The sequence below is a fragment of the Falco rusticolus genome, chromosome 6, assembly GCF_015220075.1.
Source record: "Falco rusticolus isolate bFalRus1 chromosome 6, bFalRus1.pri, whole genome shotgun sequence".
NCBI lineage: Eukaryota > Metazoa > Chordata > Aves > Falconiformes > Falconidae > Falco > Falco rusticolus.
The window spans coordinates 1,899,974-1,912,924 of NC_051192.1; the positions used below are offsets into that span (position 1 = coordinate 1,899,974).

Consider the following 12,951-nt stretch of genomic DNA (forward strand, 5'->3'; position numbering starts at 1 on the left):
CTCTTGTTTCTAAGACTACTTGTGAGTCAGGTTGTGCAGTTTCAAAGCAAGTGATGATGTGGAGTGAGAAACAGAAAAAAGTACAGAAAAAACAGACCAAGTTGGTGGTATCTAAAGAAGGTGTCAAGCAAGCAGGGTTGGGATCTTAGAGAGTTTTAGAGATATGAATTTGATTCTGGTTTTAGCACGGAGTTCAGTACAGATCTTATTTTAAAGATCAGAGATAAAGGCCCTGAACGATAGATGTTTTTCAGCTTTGCTCTGGTCTGGGCTGCAAGGTCCACTGGTAGAGGGTATGGCCACAGGAATCCCAACCGAGTAACGTACAGGCAGTCGAGCTAACTTGGTGTTATCTTCGGTATCACGCACATAGCGCTGAGAGGAAAAGCACACACCTTTGTGTGCTTTAGAATTCGACAGCCGAGAGGCTGTGGAAGCACATGAGTGCCTGGATTAAGCCGAGGGAGCAGCGCACGGTCCCCCCCCAGCAGCTCTCTGACCGGTGCCTCGGTCCCCCCCCGCCCATCCCTGCCCTCGGCTGGAAATCCCAGGGGTTAAAGCACGTGGAGACCACAAGGATGGTTCCTTTCCTCTACGGGCATGATTCTGTAGGAATAGGTAATAGCTGTTATCAGGAGAGTGATCTGCGTGGAAAGCATCGACATGCCTTTAAGCACACGGTTCCTCTTCTCGTGTCTTACCTTGCTTCTGCCCTGAGCTCACCCCAGCTCCAACGTGGCTGCCGCCGTTTGAGTCAGCTCAGAGCGTTCCCCGCAAGCGCTCTGCGCCACAGCAGATGGCAGCCTGTCCCCAGGCTCGGCGGCGGAGCTGCCGGCACTTCAGGCAGCGCGGGTCTCCTCTTGGCAGCGGTGCCTGCTCGCCCCGGTAGAAGGCTCCGTGTGAACCCAGCCACTGGATCAAAGCAGCTGGAGACAGAAACAGGACCGCAGCCACCTCTTGCAGGGCTTGGCTCCTCACCGGGGGCCGGATCAGCTCTCGCACCACCTCTCTATTCATCTAGGACAGCGTTTCCCTTCCAACTTACGACAAGGGTTCAAACGCAAAGTAATTAAAAATCCATGCTAATTCATTCCCTCACCTTGACAGCAACCCATAAGAGAAAACACATCACGCTTTGTGAGTAGTACGTCAAAATCAAAGTGACATTTCTCAGCGCCTGAGACATTCGTGCTGTACTGAAGAGCAGCTCTGTGGCAGGCCTGCCGCGGCTGGCTGTGTGAGCCGTGCTGGGAGAGGCCTCGCGCTACTTCATCTGCCCGTGACTGCTCAGAAGAGCCTCAGATACGCGCTGCGGATTTACCTGGCCTGGAAAGCAAGGAGCAAAGCCACCATCAGTCTTCCATCCTGCCCCTTCTTATTCCCTGCTCTGAGAGCCAGAACAGGGATGTTTATTGGGACGGGGTTTTTTGAGATGACCAGAGCCACACCAGGCTCTTCCTGATACCCTCTGGATCCCGTGGAAGCATTTCTCAGTGCCATGTGAAAACTCCCTTGTCCGTACTGTGACGTTACACCTACTGACCGGTGTTACTCATTCCTAGTGGTCTGTTTCACAAGCATCAGAAAGGGGCAAAGATGCCGTCTCCTGGGAAGGTGCTCCTGGTGCAAATGCAAAAGACAACAGATTTACTTCTGTGTAGCCTCTGCCTTCGATTCCTACTTTTTATCCTGCTTCTGTTCTCACAAAGTATGTTAATGGCATCCAGATGCTTATTAACACGTCCCACATAACAACCAGAGACAGGAAATACAGGCCAGATGAGGCACATAACAGCCTGAACAATGGTTCAGAGAGATGAGACAGATTCAGAGTCAGCAGGGCCAAGTAACATTTACTCTGGGGCCTTCAAGAAACTAATCAGATGGTTGTCAGCGAAAACCTTTATAAAAACTCTAGGGGATGGGGGAGGTCCCACAGGAGCGGAAAGCCTATTATCAATACCTAGGGGGACACCCAAATACAGCATTAGTTAATCTTAAAGGCCCACACAATCCCAAAGCAACCGTTACGGGCTTACAAAACCAAGCCATGTCTAACCAAGCCCGTTTCTCTCTTTGAGAAGGTAGCTGGGCCGGCAGCTGGGAAAGGGAAGCCACCAAAGTGCTGCATCTTCCCTTGAACACCACCGGCTCACGTGGCCACCAAAGGAAACGGTCCAGACAACATTACTACGAGGTGAACAGGCAAGTTGTTCATGCTCAAGGTGTAACGTTCATCACGCCCCTGGTTCTGTATGACCCTGACAGCTGCTGCCATGGGAACGTTGGCTCCCCAAGTCTGGCCAAAGAGGCAGGAGGCTGTATTTCTCTGTGCGTACTGCGAGGGATGGGAGATGTGGGGGAAAGTTCCTTTCACACAGGAAACCACCATCAGTGCCGCGATGACCCCAGTTTCCTACCTTATACTCAAGGTCTTGGCATTCATGAGCATCTTTTCCTTACAAGACACATGTGCCACTCACCCCCAGTTCAGCTGTTAAAGAAACACATAAAATACTCTTCCAGCAACCTACCCAGCCCGCAGAGGCTGCTGCAGACCGCTGCTTACATCTGTCCCTCTGAGGAGCCTTTTCATCCTCTTGAAAGCTGCCCTCTTCTTCCCCAGCTGTCAGAGAAATCTGGCTAACTAAAAATCTCGAGGACATTATACTGCGGTTCTCCCATCTTCCCGGCTGCATTCATTATTAATAGCTCATCATTAAATTTTAATAAATGGAGTATCAGAGGTTTAAGGCTCATTAGGCGCCATTCCACCCTTTTTTTCTTCTATGTACACTTGTTGGGCAAGCTCATTCAGTGTCATGCAGGGGAAGCTGCCGGGCGGTAACAGGCGTACCTTTTGCAGAAAGTTGTAGCACCTTTATCTCCAGACTGCGGAAGTGCTTGGAATACAAAAGCTTTTGCTTTGAGGTTTTTTTTTTCTAGAAGTAAACAAAAAAACCCCAAAACCCAAAGAGCAGGTAAGTCTTCAGTCTCAACTTGCTCTTCAGTTTACTTCATTAGAGTGGGAGCTGATGAATTCTAGCTCCATTAGTGAGTTGGTTTCCCAGGGAAGATGGGAGCAGCTTGGCTGTGTAGGACCGTTGGGCTGCGTAGGACTGGTCCTGAGCAGGGTCTGTGCCCTGAGGAGCAGTGAATTAGTGGTGCTGCAGGAGAACTGAGATGCTTCTCAATGGGCAGAAACGTACTGAAACAAAGAACCACCAGGATATTTTTCCTCAGTGGAGGAGGCGCTAGGACCCTTTGGAGGGGCATACAGCATGAGGACACAGGCAGGGACCTGCTCGCTTCACTCAGCAAGTGGAGGGCTTCGGGGAGGAGGACATCGCGAAGCTGAAGACACCATTCAGGAAGCGGGAGCAAGAACTCTGGCCATCTGGCAAACAGCCTACGAAAAAACATCAAAAGGACTCTTTATCGTGGAGAACGCAAGGCTGAGAAGAGACACACTTATAGCCTTCAGCTGTGTAAAAGCCTGCTGGAAGGAGGGAGAAAAAACTATTGCCTCCACATCCTCAGGGGGGAACAAGCAGTAATGTGCTAAAGCTTTCCTTCGGGGGGGCTTTAGGTTCACCATGAGGAGCAATTTTTCACTGGAAGGATAGTTGAACAGAGGAACAGGCTGCCTAGAGAGGTTGTGGAGTCTCCGTTACCGCAGATTTGGAAAGGGTAAGCGGGCTGAATGCTTACGAGCGGGATTTGGGTAGAACTGACCCTGCCATGGGGCAGGCCAACACAGGGAGGAGCTTCCCATGGGTCCACGATTATCTTATCAACAATGCATTTTAAAACCAGCTGATACAAAGAAGCTCACATCTAAAATTTGTGGGAAAAAATCCTGTTTGATGCAACCTAGGAACTCTTCCTGGGTTTTTTTGGTTTGTTTCCCTCCCTCCTTGAAATAGTAAGGAAATTCCAGAGACACCGAGGTACTCAAAAAAGAGCAAGAACTGTAGTGTTAGACTAGCTCATCTGACATCCATACTGAGCAAAATAAAGGGAAAGCTGATCAGAGCTCACACATAAAGGAAAATAACATGCCAATCAAGTTTGATTGGTTGGTTTTTTTTTTTTTTTTTAAAGAAAAACTCACATCTGGCAAGCCTGCTTGCCTCCTTTGAGATAACAAGTTTGGCGGATAAAAGGCCAAGTCATAATGGTGTTTTGTAAGATATTTGACTCAGTATGGAGTGACATTATGATTAAAAGATTAGCACTCTCCCCTATCAGAAAGAGCCCACGTTAAACGGCTTAGCTGACAGCTCTCCCATGGAGGCTCTGCCACAGATGGGACAGACTCAGCCCAGAGTTACCTGGCCCTGACCCTGCTCGGCATCGCTGCTCAGGGTCTGGGGGCAAATGTAAGAGGACCACTGACAGTGTGTGTACGGGCTGTAAGGATCTGCCAAGCAGCAAGTTGGGCTAAGGAAAGTAATCTAGAAACTGCTGCTGTGCAGAACACACTGGAGGCATTGCTTTTTTATATATATTTTTTTTTTTGGAGTACTAAGAGCAAAGGTGGGTTAAATACCCCCACCCTGGGGACTCCCACAGCTGCTCCTCTCTTCCTCTGCTGCGTCCTGGGGAAGCCAACCTCTGACATCCCACCTTTATGCTTCTGCAGCATGAATTCGCACCAAAATTACAGTCTGAAAGATTATTTGGGGCCAACACAGCCTCTTGCGTGATTGTATTCAGCATATTTTTTGCTGCAGAAACAGAAATACAGCCTGGCTTTATTAACCGTTAGCCTATAAAGATAAAAATATAACAAAATGCAGACACATATGGTCTATAAATACATTTATGCTGTTGTGAGGAACGCTAGTCCCAGGCCTCCATGGTATGAAAAACACTCCACTGTGTAAATACTGCATGATCAGCAATATTGTTTTAAGGATGGGGGGGCGGGGGGTGTTTTTCCTTTAGGGCTGGCACAGCCGCTAGCCAAGCCCCCGCTTTTGCCAAGGCACTCGGCCCCAGCTTTGCCTGGCAGGCACCTGCCAGGAGCTGCCAAGGAGTGTGACATGAGCCCTGATTCATCGACGCCCAAAGGCGCTCGCACACACCTTCTGCTTCTCCTGCTCAGGAACAGGCGGGGTGAGATTTCCAAGCGATAAAGAGTGACGCTGGCAGAAACGCTGAGTAACACTGCAAACACCCGGAGCGATGGTGGAGCTGAGGTCTCCGGCATTGCTTACCCTGCCTTTCAGGAAAGCTGCTCTGAAACCACTTTTAATATGAATAAGTGGAAAAGCATTGGATATCCGTGCTCTTCTAATGTTATGCAGCATTTAAAAGAACTGCTGGTTGATTCAACTTCCCTTCAGAAGTCAAGCAAGCTAATTAAACGAACCAAGGGCCTGGCCACTTTGCTCTGCAGAGCCTGGGACTGGCTTTGCCCAGCCGGCTGCTGTGACTAGAGGCTGTGGGGAAGGGGCAGGAGATGGGAGAGGTGCCGCAGCCCTGCGACCCATCTCGGACAATGTTTATTCTCCAGCAATGGTGGAGGGTGGCACCACAGGTTCATCCTGTGATGGGACCCATGGACACGTCTCCATCACAGGGCAACACTCCATGGAAAGGCAAACTGGGCAGGCGAGACCACAACCCCTCAATCCACAGTTAAAGGCCCTTAATCCCTTGGAAGTCCTATTGTAGGGGGTTGTCCCAGCAAAATGGAAGTGGGCATGCCTGCATCCCAGTCCTGCAGAGGAGTCTTTTGAAAATGTCAGCCACTGTGCCAACTAGAAGCACAGGCCAGAGAGGGAAAAAAGAGGCCAATTAAAAAGCCAGGTTGTCTCTGCATTGCTCAGGGCTAACAGAACAGATGATGGCATCACTGGAAGCTGCGTTTGCCTTTAATTGTCCTTGTTCCACTGAATAACTAATTCTCTCCTCCTCCCACACGACAGGGAAAAAAAAAAAAAAGCCTGGTTTTTTTGGAAAGGATGAGTTGACTCAATTCCTTTCCTACAGCATATGACAGCAAGCTGCAGTTTTTAGCTTGCATCCAGGCAAGTTTAGAATATTGCTGCATGCATTTGTTTTGTTTCAAATCTTCTGGGATCAGTTAAAAATATTATTTTGGAGAGAAGAGGATATGGAAGCACTAAAGGCTTCAGCTCCTCCTAAATTGCCACCGACCAAAGGGAATAGCGTGGGTAAATCCCGTTTGCAAGGTGGTCGTATCAAAAAGTTATTTCACAGGTGTCAGAGGGCTGGGACATGGGGGGCACTGGGGACAAAGCGGATCCCCTCAGCCTGGAGATGAAACACTGGGCTTACCACGACTCATCCTTCATGTGGCTGTTTCGCAGGAAAGCCATTGCTCTTCCCTTATCCTTGACCAGCTCACATTTCCAGCATTTTCCAGGAGAGACTAAAGGGAAACCCTACCTAGACTGAAGGATAATGACTGAAAACCCCTCCCAAACACATTTTGCAGGGCCCCAGTCCAGCCAACGTGGTTCAGTGCATTAAAAGTCACGTATTTCAATAGAAACACACAGAGAAAGTCATAACCCCAGTGAACATGACTGAGAAGCTGTCAGATAAAACAGCTCAGCGAAAAGTTGATCTGATTTAATATATTATCTTTTTTTTGGGGGTGGGGGGGTGGGAGAGGAGAGTTGAAGCAGAAACAAATCCAAGGACAAAGACAATGAGCTATAAAGAAGCAGACAGAATGATCTTGGGAGTTGTTAGTGAAGAATACGCGTAAGGAAGCTACACCTCCCACCCCCGAGTGATGTAACCATGCACTGCGCCTTCCTCCGCTGTTCTGGCATTTCCTACCTGCCCCTCCGTGCCCTCCTGCCGCTCACGCTCTCGTGGGGAATCCTGCGGAGCCTGGCACATGCTGGGGTGGGGTGGGGGGGAAGACTTTTAATGAGGCCTTCCCACTAGGAAGAGGAAAACCAGACAATCCTGGCTGAGTTGTAAGTCCAAAGGGCTCTTCCCTCACTGTATTTTTGAAAGGCAGCGGATCCGCAGCAGCGAGCTCAGCACAGAGCTGTCCTTATGCACACAGGCAGAGGAGCAGATTAATGGTTCGCTCCTGCCTCAGAGCTCTTTAGTGACACTAAATCAGCAAAAAAGCATTCAAAATAAAAACATCGCAATATTGCAGGTGTTGCCAAATCACAGAGGAGTTGCCTCTGCCAGCAGGAAAGTGCTTCTCTAGTGGATCCATCAGGTCACTCGTGCCCACACAGAGGACGGGAGAGGTCCCAGCCCCTGCACAGGAGCGATGGGTGCTCAGTGGGGGTGGCAGAACCGAGTCTTTGCTGGTGCCTTCACTGCAGCAGAGCCAGGCAAACCTCTCAGGCATTGGTGCTGGTTCCTATTGCCAGCCCTGTGAGGGGCAGCAGGACCAGGATGGAGAGCCGGCCGTGCCAGCAGCCAAACCAAGTGGCAGGGAGCAGGCCGGCAGCTCCTGACTGCCAGAGCTGGCACTTTGCCCCCGGTTACTAATCCTCACCACCACCACCACCCCCACCACCCCGCACCTAACCTGATCCCACACAGGCTTGTGCCTGCACCAGGCAGGGCAAACCGGGCCTGCGCCTGCAAAGTCGCCTGCAGAAAGGGCCGTATCTGCCAGGGCTGTAGGGAGGAGGACGGGCAGCAGCTCGCAGGGGAACCAGGGCAGGAACACAAAGATTCAGGCACTGGGGCTTAGGCCAACGCTGTTCCCTACTGATGCACAGCCTCTGACGTGCCCAAAACCACCGGTCCCACTCCAAGTGCTGCGGTCCCCGAGGCCGGGATGGGACAGCTGCTCCCACAGCGACAGCTTCGACTTGAGGGAATCAAAGAACTTTTCCCCTGCTCTTTTAAATCTTTTGCTGTCAGGAGGGAGGCAGGACCAGAGGGACAAGCAGGACCACCCAGCATGGCTGTTCCTTGTGCAGTAGCACCCACTGACATTCCCCAGCTCAGCTGGTGTCACTGGGATCGTTGTCACCAGGGGATACTGCACCAAAACAGCAGCTCGATGCGGGGCTGTTCTCTGCAAGAAAATGGGGTCCCGAGCTCTTGCTGCTGCTGCCCTGGAAGAGGCACCAGGGGAGGGACAGGCTCACTGCCACCTGTGTGGGCCCCCGAGTCACAGCAACCATCGTGGCTCCCACCAAGATGCTTCCCCACATCTTTTACACAGGATGCACAACAAGGTGTGCATGAGCGATCTCCTACAGCCACCAGAACCTTGGAAGCTGCATTTCCAGGATCACCACAACCCTGGTGTTAAAAGCTGAGCACTAGAATTAGACAAGCTTTGCCGGTGTTTTTACAGAAAAGGAAGGAGGGATCGCGGGAGCCCAGGCTGGGACCAGGAAGCCTGGTCTAATTTAACAGCAGCCAGGCTTAACCCCGTCTGAAAGGCAGCAGGCAGGTAGGCAGCTGTAGTCATGATTTACATTGCAGAACTCAAACTGTATTTTTAGAATCCATCCCGGAAAGCTTCTCTTCAGAAAGAGATCAAGTATGCCACAGCAGGGTCATTATGGGATTTGCAGAGTACCTCCAAACAGGGGATGGCTGCTTGAGTGACTTTGTTATGTCATTAAATCTCCTGGGATACCAGCCTTGTTCCCATGGGTGTAACGAGCCTCGCGCGGATGGGATTAGAAACCCTCATCCCACACGCTCGCGGTGTTGCTGGAACCCAGCGGCTGAGTCAGCAAAGGGAAGCGGCCGGGCTCCCCAGGCCTTCCTGGGGAAAGCCCCCAGCAAGCCCCCAGCGCCAGCCTCCTGCCCTGCGGTGAGCCAGCTCGCCCAGCTGCTCCGCTTCTGCTCGGGGAATGAAGCTTTCATGAGCCAGCTGCTGGGCCAAGCTGCTGCCTTTTACCAGGCTTAAATCCGTGCAATTTCCTACAGCTGAAAAGCAAATTAGCTCATTAAATCACCTGCATTACACACCTCACCAGGTACCATGCAGAACAGCGCGGCCGATCGTGCCAGCCGACAGCGGGACGCTGCCCGCTCAGCCCCGACGTGCAGCATCCCCGAGCTCTTGGGGCCAAAGGGCCTCCGCTTACACCCACGTGCAACCCCCGCCAGCACCACATACCTGCAGGGAGCCCCGCAGAGCTGCGCTCTCCCTCTGCTGCTGGCACCGCCGATGCCTCTTTCCACGCCTCTGAAAGGGGGTTCGGGCCGTGGGTCCGCAGGGGCTGGTCCGGCTGCACACAGTCAACAGCCCCAATGCCAGCGCGTCACCACCCAGCGCTGCAAAGGCTTCAAGGTGCAGGGCGCTTACATCAGCTGGCTGCACTCAAAGGGATCGTTTTACTCCAACATTCATTTCACAGTTTAGAGACTACAAGACCTTCTATTTAAATTATTCATTAAGGCACAGAAGCCCAGGCAGAACTCAGACAGGGAACCGCAGCCACTGCTCCTAGTCAGCCTGTGCGGCGCACGGGAAGTGTTCCCCAACTACCCAGCCGCCACCGTCCTGCTCGTGACAGCGGGATTTCCGTGTCGCAGCCACTCGAACGCCCACATTCTGCCCTTGTAAGAACCGGATTAAGCCCAGCTTGGGTCCAGAAAAGCATGCAACAGGCAGAGCGCACAGGGCACGCTCCTGAGGGCTGCCATAGCATACTGTACCCAGGGAAACACCAGTTCTGCTAAGGCAGCACCCTCTCCCGGGGAGTTTCTTTGTATTTTTTTCGGGGGTGGGGGCAAAGAAGTATAATGAAAGCCTAATGTATCATCTTAATGGGGCAGAGGCTTAATGATGGTCTGTGTGTTGGGCATGAACCTCTTCTTCCCCCCTCCAGGTGTCAGTTGTGCATGTTCCCACCTGCACGACTGGCACCGGGGCAGCACCCAGCCACGCCTCCAGCACGGGGCCATGCACTGCTGTCACCTGTCCACTACCCTCCCCTTCTCAACCTGTTTTCACTGTTTGTGTTACTCACACCGCTTTGTAGCTTTCACCGTGTCCTTTTCTGATATTTCATATCCTCGTAGCCAGCGAGATCACAATCAGAGAAGCAGCACCAATCTGATTTTGTGGAAGAAGGAATCAAGAGCTCTCAACATTTGCAAATAGTCCAGCCATTTACTCAAGAGTTTTTGCTTACATCCCATTATTTGTAACTTTCTCAGGGAAGAAATCATTTAACTGCTTCTTTTGAACAACAATCTTGCCTTTGTGAATGTGGAGTTAAATACAGAACACACTGAGAGGCGACACCTGAAAGGAACCATTCCAATCCAGGACCAGGATAACACAAACTTTACGGTTGCTTTTCTTTTTGTGCTCTTAAGCCACATGTGCAGAGCAGACACCTCACCTGATGGTGAAGGGCCATCTCCAGCCTCTTGTCCCATCTCTTGGAAGCAAAGCAACAGACAATCCCAGAACTTCTATTTTTGAAAAGTGTTTACTCACATAGTTTGAATAAATTAATTTGCAAATAAAAATTAAACTACAGTATACTATAGTTTGAATAAGATGATTAGAACAACTACAATACAGGGATTTCTTGCTGCATAACTTTCGTTACTTAATGCATATAATCTGGAAAATGTATAAATCAGTTATATTTCTATGGAAAGGGAGTAACAGCAGTTACTTGTACATGACAGCTAACTGAACTTATAATACAGGTTTCCTGACACATGCATTTCCTGAGTGAACCAAACAATATATATATTTTTTTTTAAATGGAGAAACAATTGACGCAATTCATGACATCTAAGCAACATAGGTCTCTCAAACAAGAAAATTTTAGAACAGCTTTGACAAGAAAAAATTAAAGCTATGCTATAAAGTACAGAAATTTGCTATTGTCAATTATACAGTACGTATTTTGGAAAACAAAAAAAGTATGAAGCTGGCCAAAAAAAAAGCTCAACTCAATCCTAAAAAGGTCCGGTTGTGTATTTGCAATGAAGCACAGTGGGTTAGCAGCAAAGCTGGATGTAGTGCACTGGCCTTTTCTGGTGGATACAGAGGGAGAAGGAGGGTGGAGAGGGGAGAGCAGAGAGGACGTTACTGGGAGCCCAGGGCAGCACGAGCAGGGAGCAGGTGTCACACACGCAGCCCGCACCCACCTCGGGCTCCCCCCAGCCGACTGCCATCAGGCTGCACCAGGCGGCCAGGGCGCGGGCGTGCACCCTGGGGTACAGGCTCCAGCTCTGCTCCGCGCGGCCCGGCCGAGGTGAAGGCGAGCACGGAGCCCGTGGCCCCCAGGCGCCAGGCAGCACGTCCCACCGACAAGCCTGTCACACGCAGATTGCTCCCCACTCCCCACATGTGGGGGGCACGGGTGCCCCCACCTCTCCCCTCCCCACCTGTGTCCCCCCACCCCCAAACAGCAAGGAACAAACCGAGCCTCCTCTTTCAGGTTCGTTAACGTTTAACATTGGAAAAACCCTCACAAATGCCACTAATGCTAAATAAAGAGATGTGTTAGCATAAAGGGAGAAAAAAATCCTTAATCTAGACTAAGTTGCATATTCGAAGAGTCTGGTAAATATTCTCCTCATAACCAGATCTTAAGTACAGTCCTACCAAGAAGACATTTTAAGAAGTCCTCCTCAGCTACCTTTCAACACGGTTAAAAGCACACCGTTAGGCCACTGTAATCTGCATTAGCTCTGTTCAAAAGCATTTTAACTATTCTAAGAACTCAGTATTTTAGATTAAAAGATTTTTCTACCATTGCCATCTCACGTCCTTCTCCATCCAGAACTACTGTACACATCCGATTGCTGGATGTAACACGCTATGACCATGCTACTCACTAAACATTCTATGTATTTTCAATAATAAAGATAAATAGAAAAGAGTTAATATACATGTTATATTTTACAATGTTTGCATCCAAGCTGTAAACTAATGTTCTTTGAACTATTTACCCTCCATGTACAAAAAGAATGAAACAACTTTCAAAACACTGTGGGCATGTGATTCGAAAGCATTAAACGGAAGGCATCGAAGTTCACTCTACAACACTTCCTTCACCTCTTCAGAAGTAATTATTAACTAAAAAAAAAAAAGAAGCAGTTTCCCCTTCCCCCTCCCCCCATTTCTTCCATTTCCAGACTTTTCTCAATAGAGAGCAATATAGCTGTTGTAACAAAAACCCCAAAATTCTTCATCTTAATGCAAACCAGCAAAGCCCAGAGAATACGAAAAACAGTTGGTTTAAAAATCAGAATCGCTTAGCTTATCAGTTTACTGCAGTCCTTGGTAACACATGTGTTAGTCGAGAGGTCCTTGGAAAATGAGTCTGATGTAACCCTGCTCACCAGCCAGCTGATGCGCACAGAACGGACAGGCTGCGTGAAAAGTGTGAGTACCATGAGGAAGAGGGATTTGGGACCAATATGCAGTTGTCTTTTCTGAGCACACGTGTCCACACGGGCTGAACGCGTGAGTTGGAGGTCCTGCATCCACATAAAATCCCGCTTCACATCCAAGCCACAGAGGCACGTAGGGGCCAACGGAGCGGCACATGGGACACTCGCGATCCTTGCCGTCTCTCTCCTCTTTGTTTCCCCAGTTGTGATAGCCGTGGACGTGGCCACAGTTCAGATACACCCATGGCTGCTTTTCGTCTACAACATCTTTTCTCTTCATGCTGGGGAATGCCAAGGTGTTAAACCCCACGGGACACTGGGGCCTTGCTGCATTTATTTCCTGTCTCAGCGCCTCCAGGTGCTTGACAGTAGGAGTGCGGGAGAGCCCCTCCGCAGTGCGCCACAGCAGCGTTGCTCCGCACAGGTCGATCAGAGAGCCATCCTGGAGCTGGTTCGTTTCGTTCTCAACCTTGGGACAGACAAAGGGAAGGAGAGGTGTCACCTATGGTTACCTGAAGAGTAACGTAATGCACTTTCATAACACTAATCTGCCTCAAACGTACAGCCAAGAAGTTCCAAGCAGCTCCTGACCGTTCCATACAAGAT

General features: G+C 50.1%; 1 protein-coding gene across 7 annotated transcripts in view; it reads right to left on the bottom strand.

Moving 5' to 3' along the window:
• Positions 1-10,076: 10,076 nt before the first annotated feature.
• PELI1 (pellino E3 ubiquitin protein ligase 1) overlaps positions 10,077-12,951 on the bottom strand; it is a 47,037-nt gene continuing 44,162 nt past the window's right edge. For all 7 annotated transcript variants that reach the window (XM_037391585.1, XM_037391586.1, XM_037391584.1 and 4 more), the window contains one exon: positions 10,077-12,814. In XM_037391585.1, the coding sequence (XP_037247482.1) occupies positions 12,248-12,814 (567 nt within the window). In that variant the 3' untranslated portion in view covers positions 10,077-12,247. The remainder of the gene's footprint in view (positions 12,815-12,951) is intronic.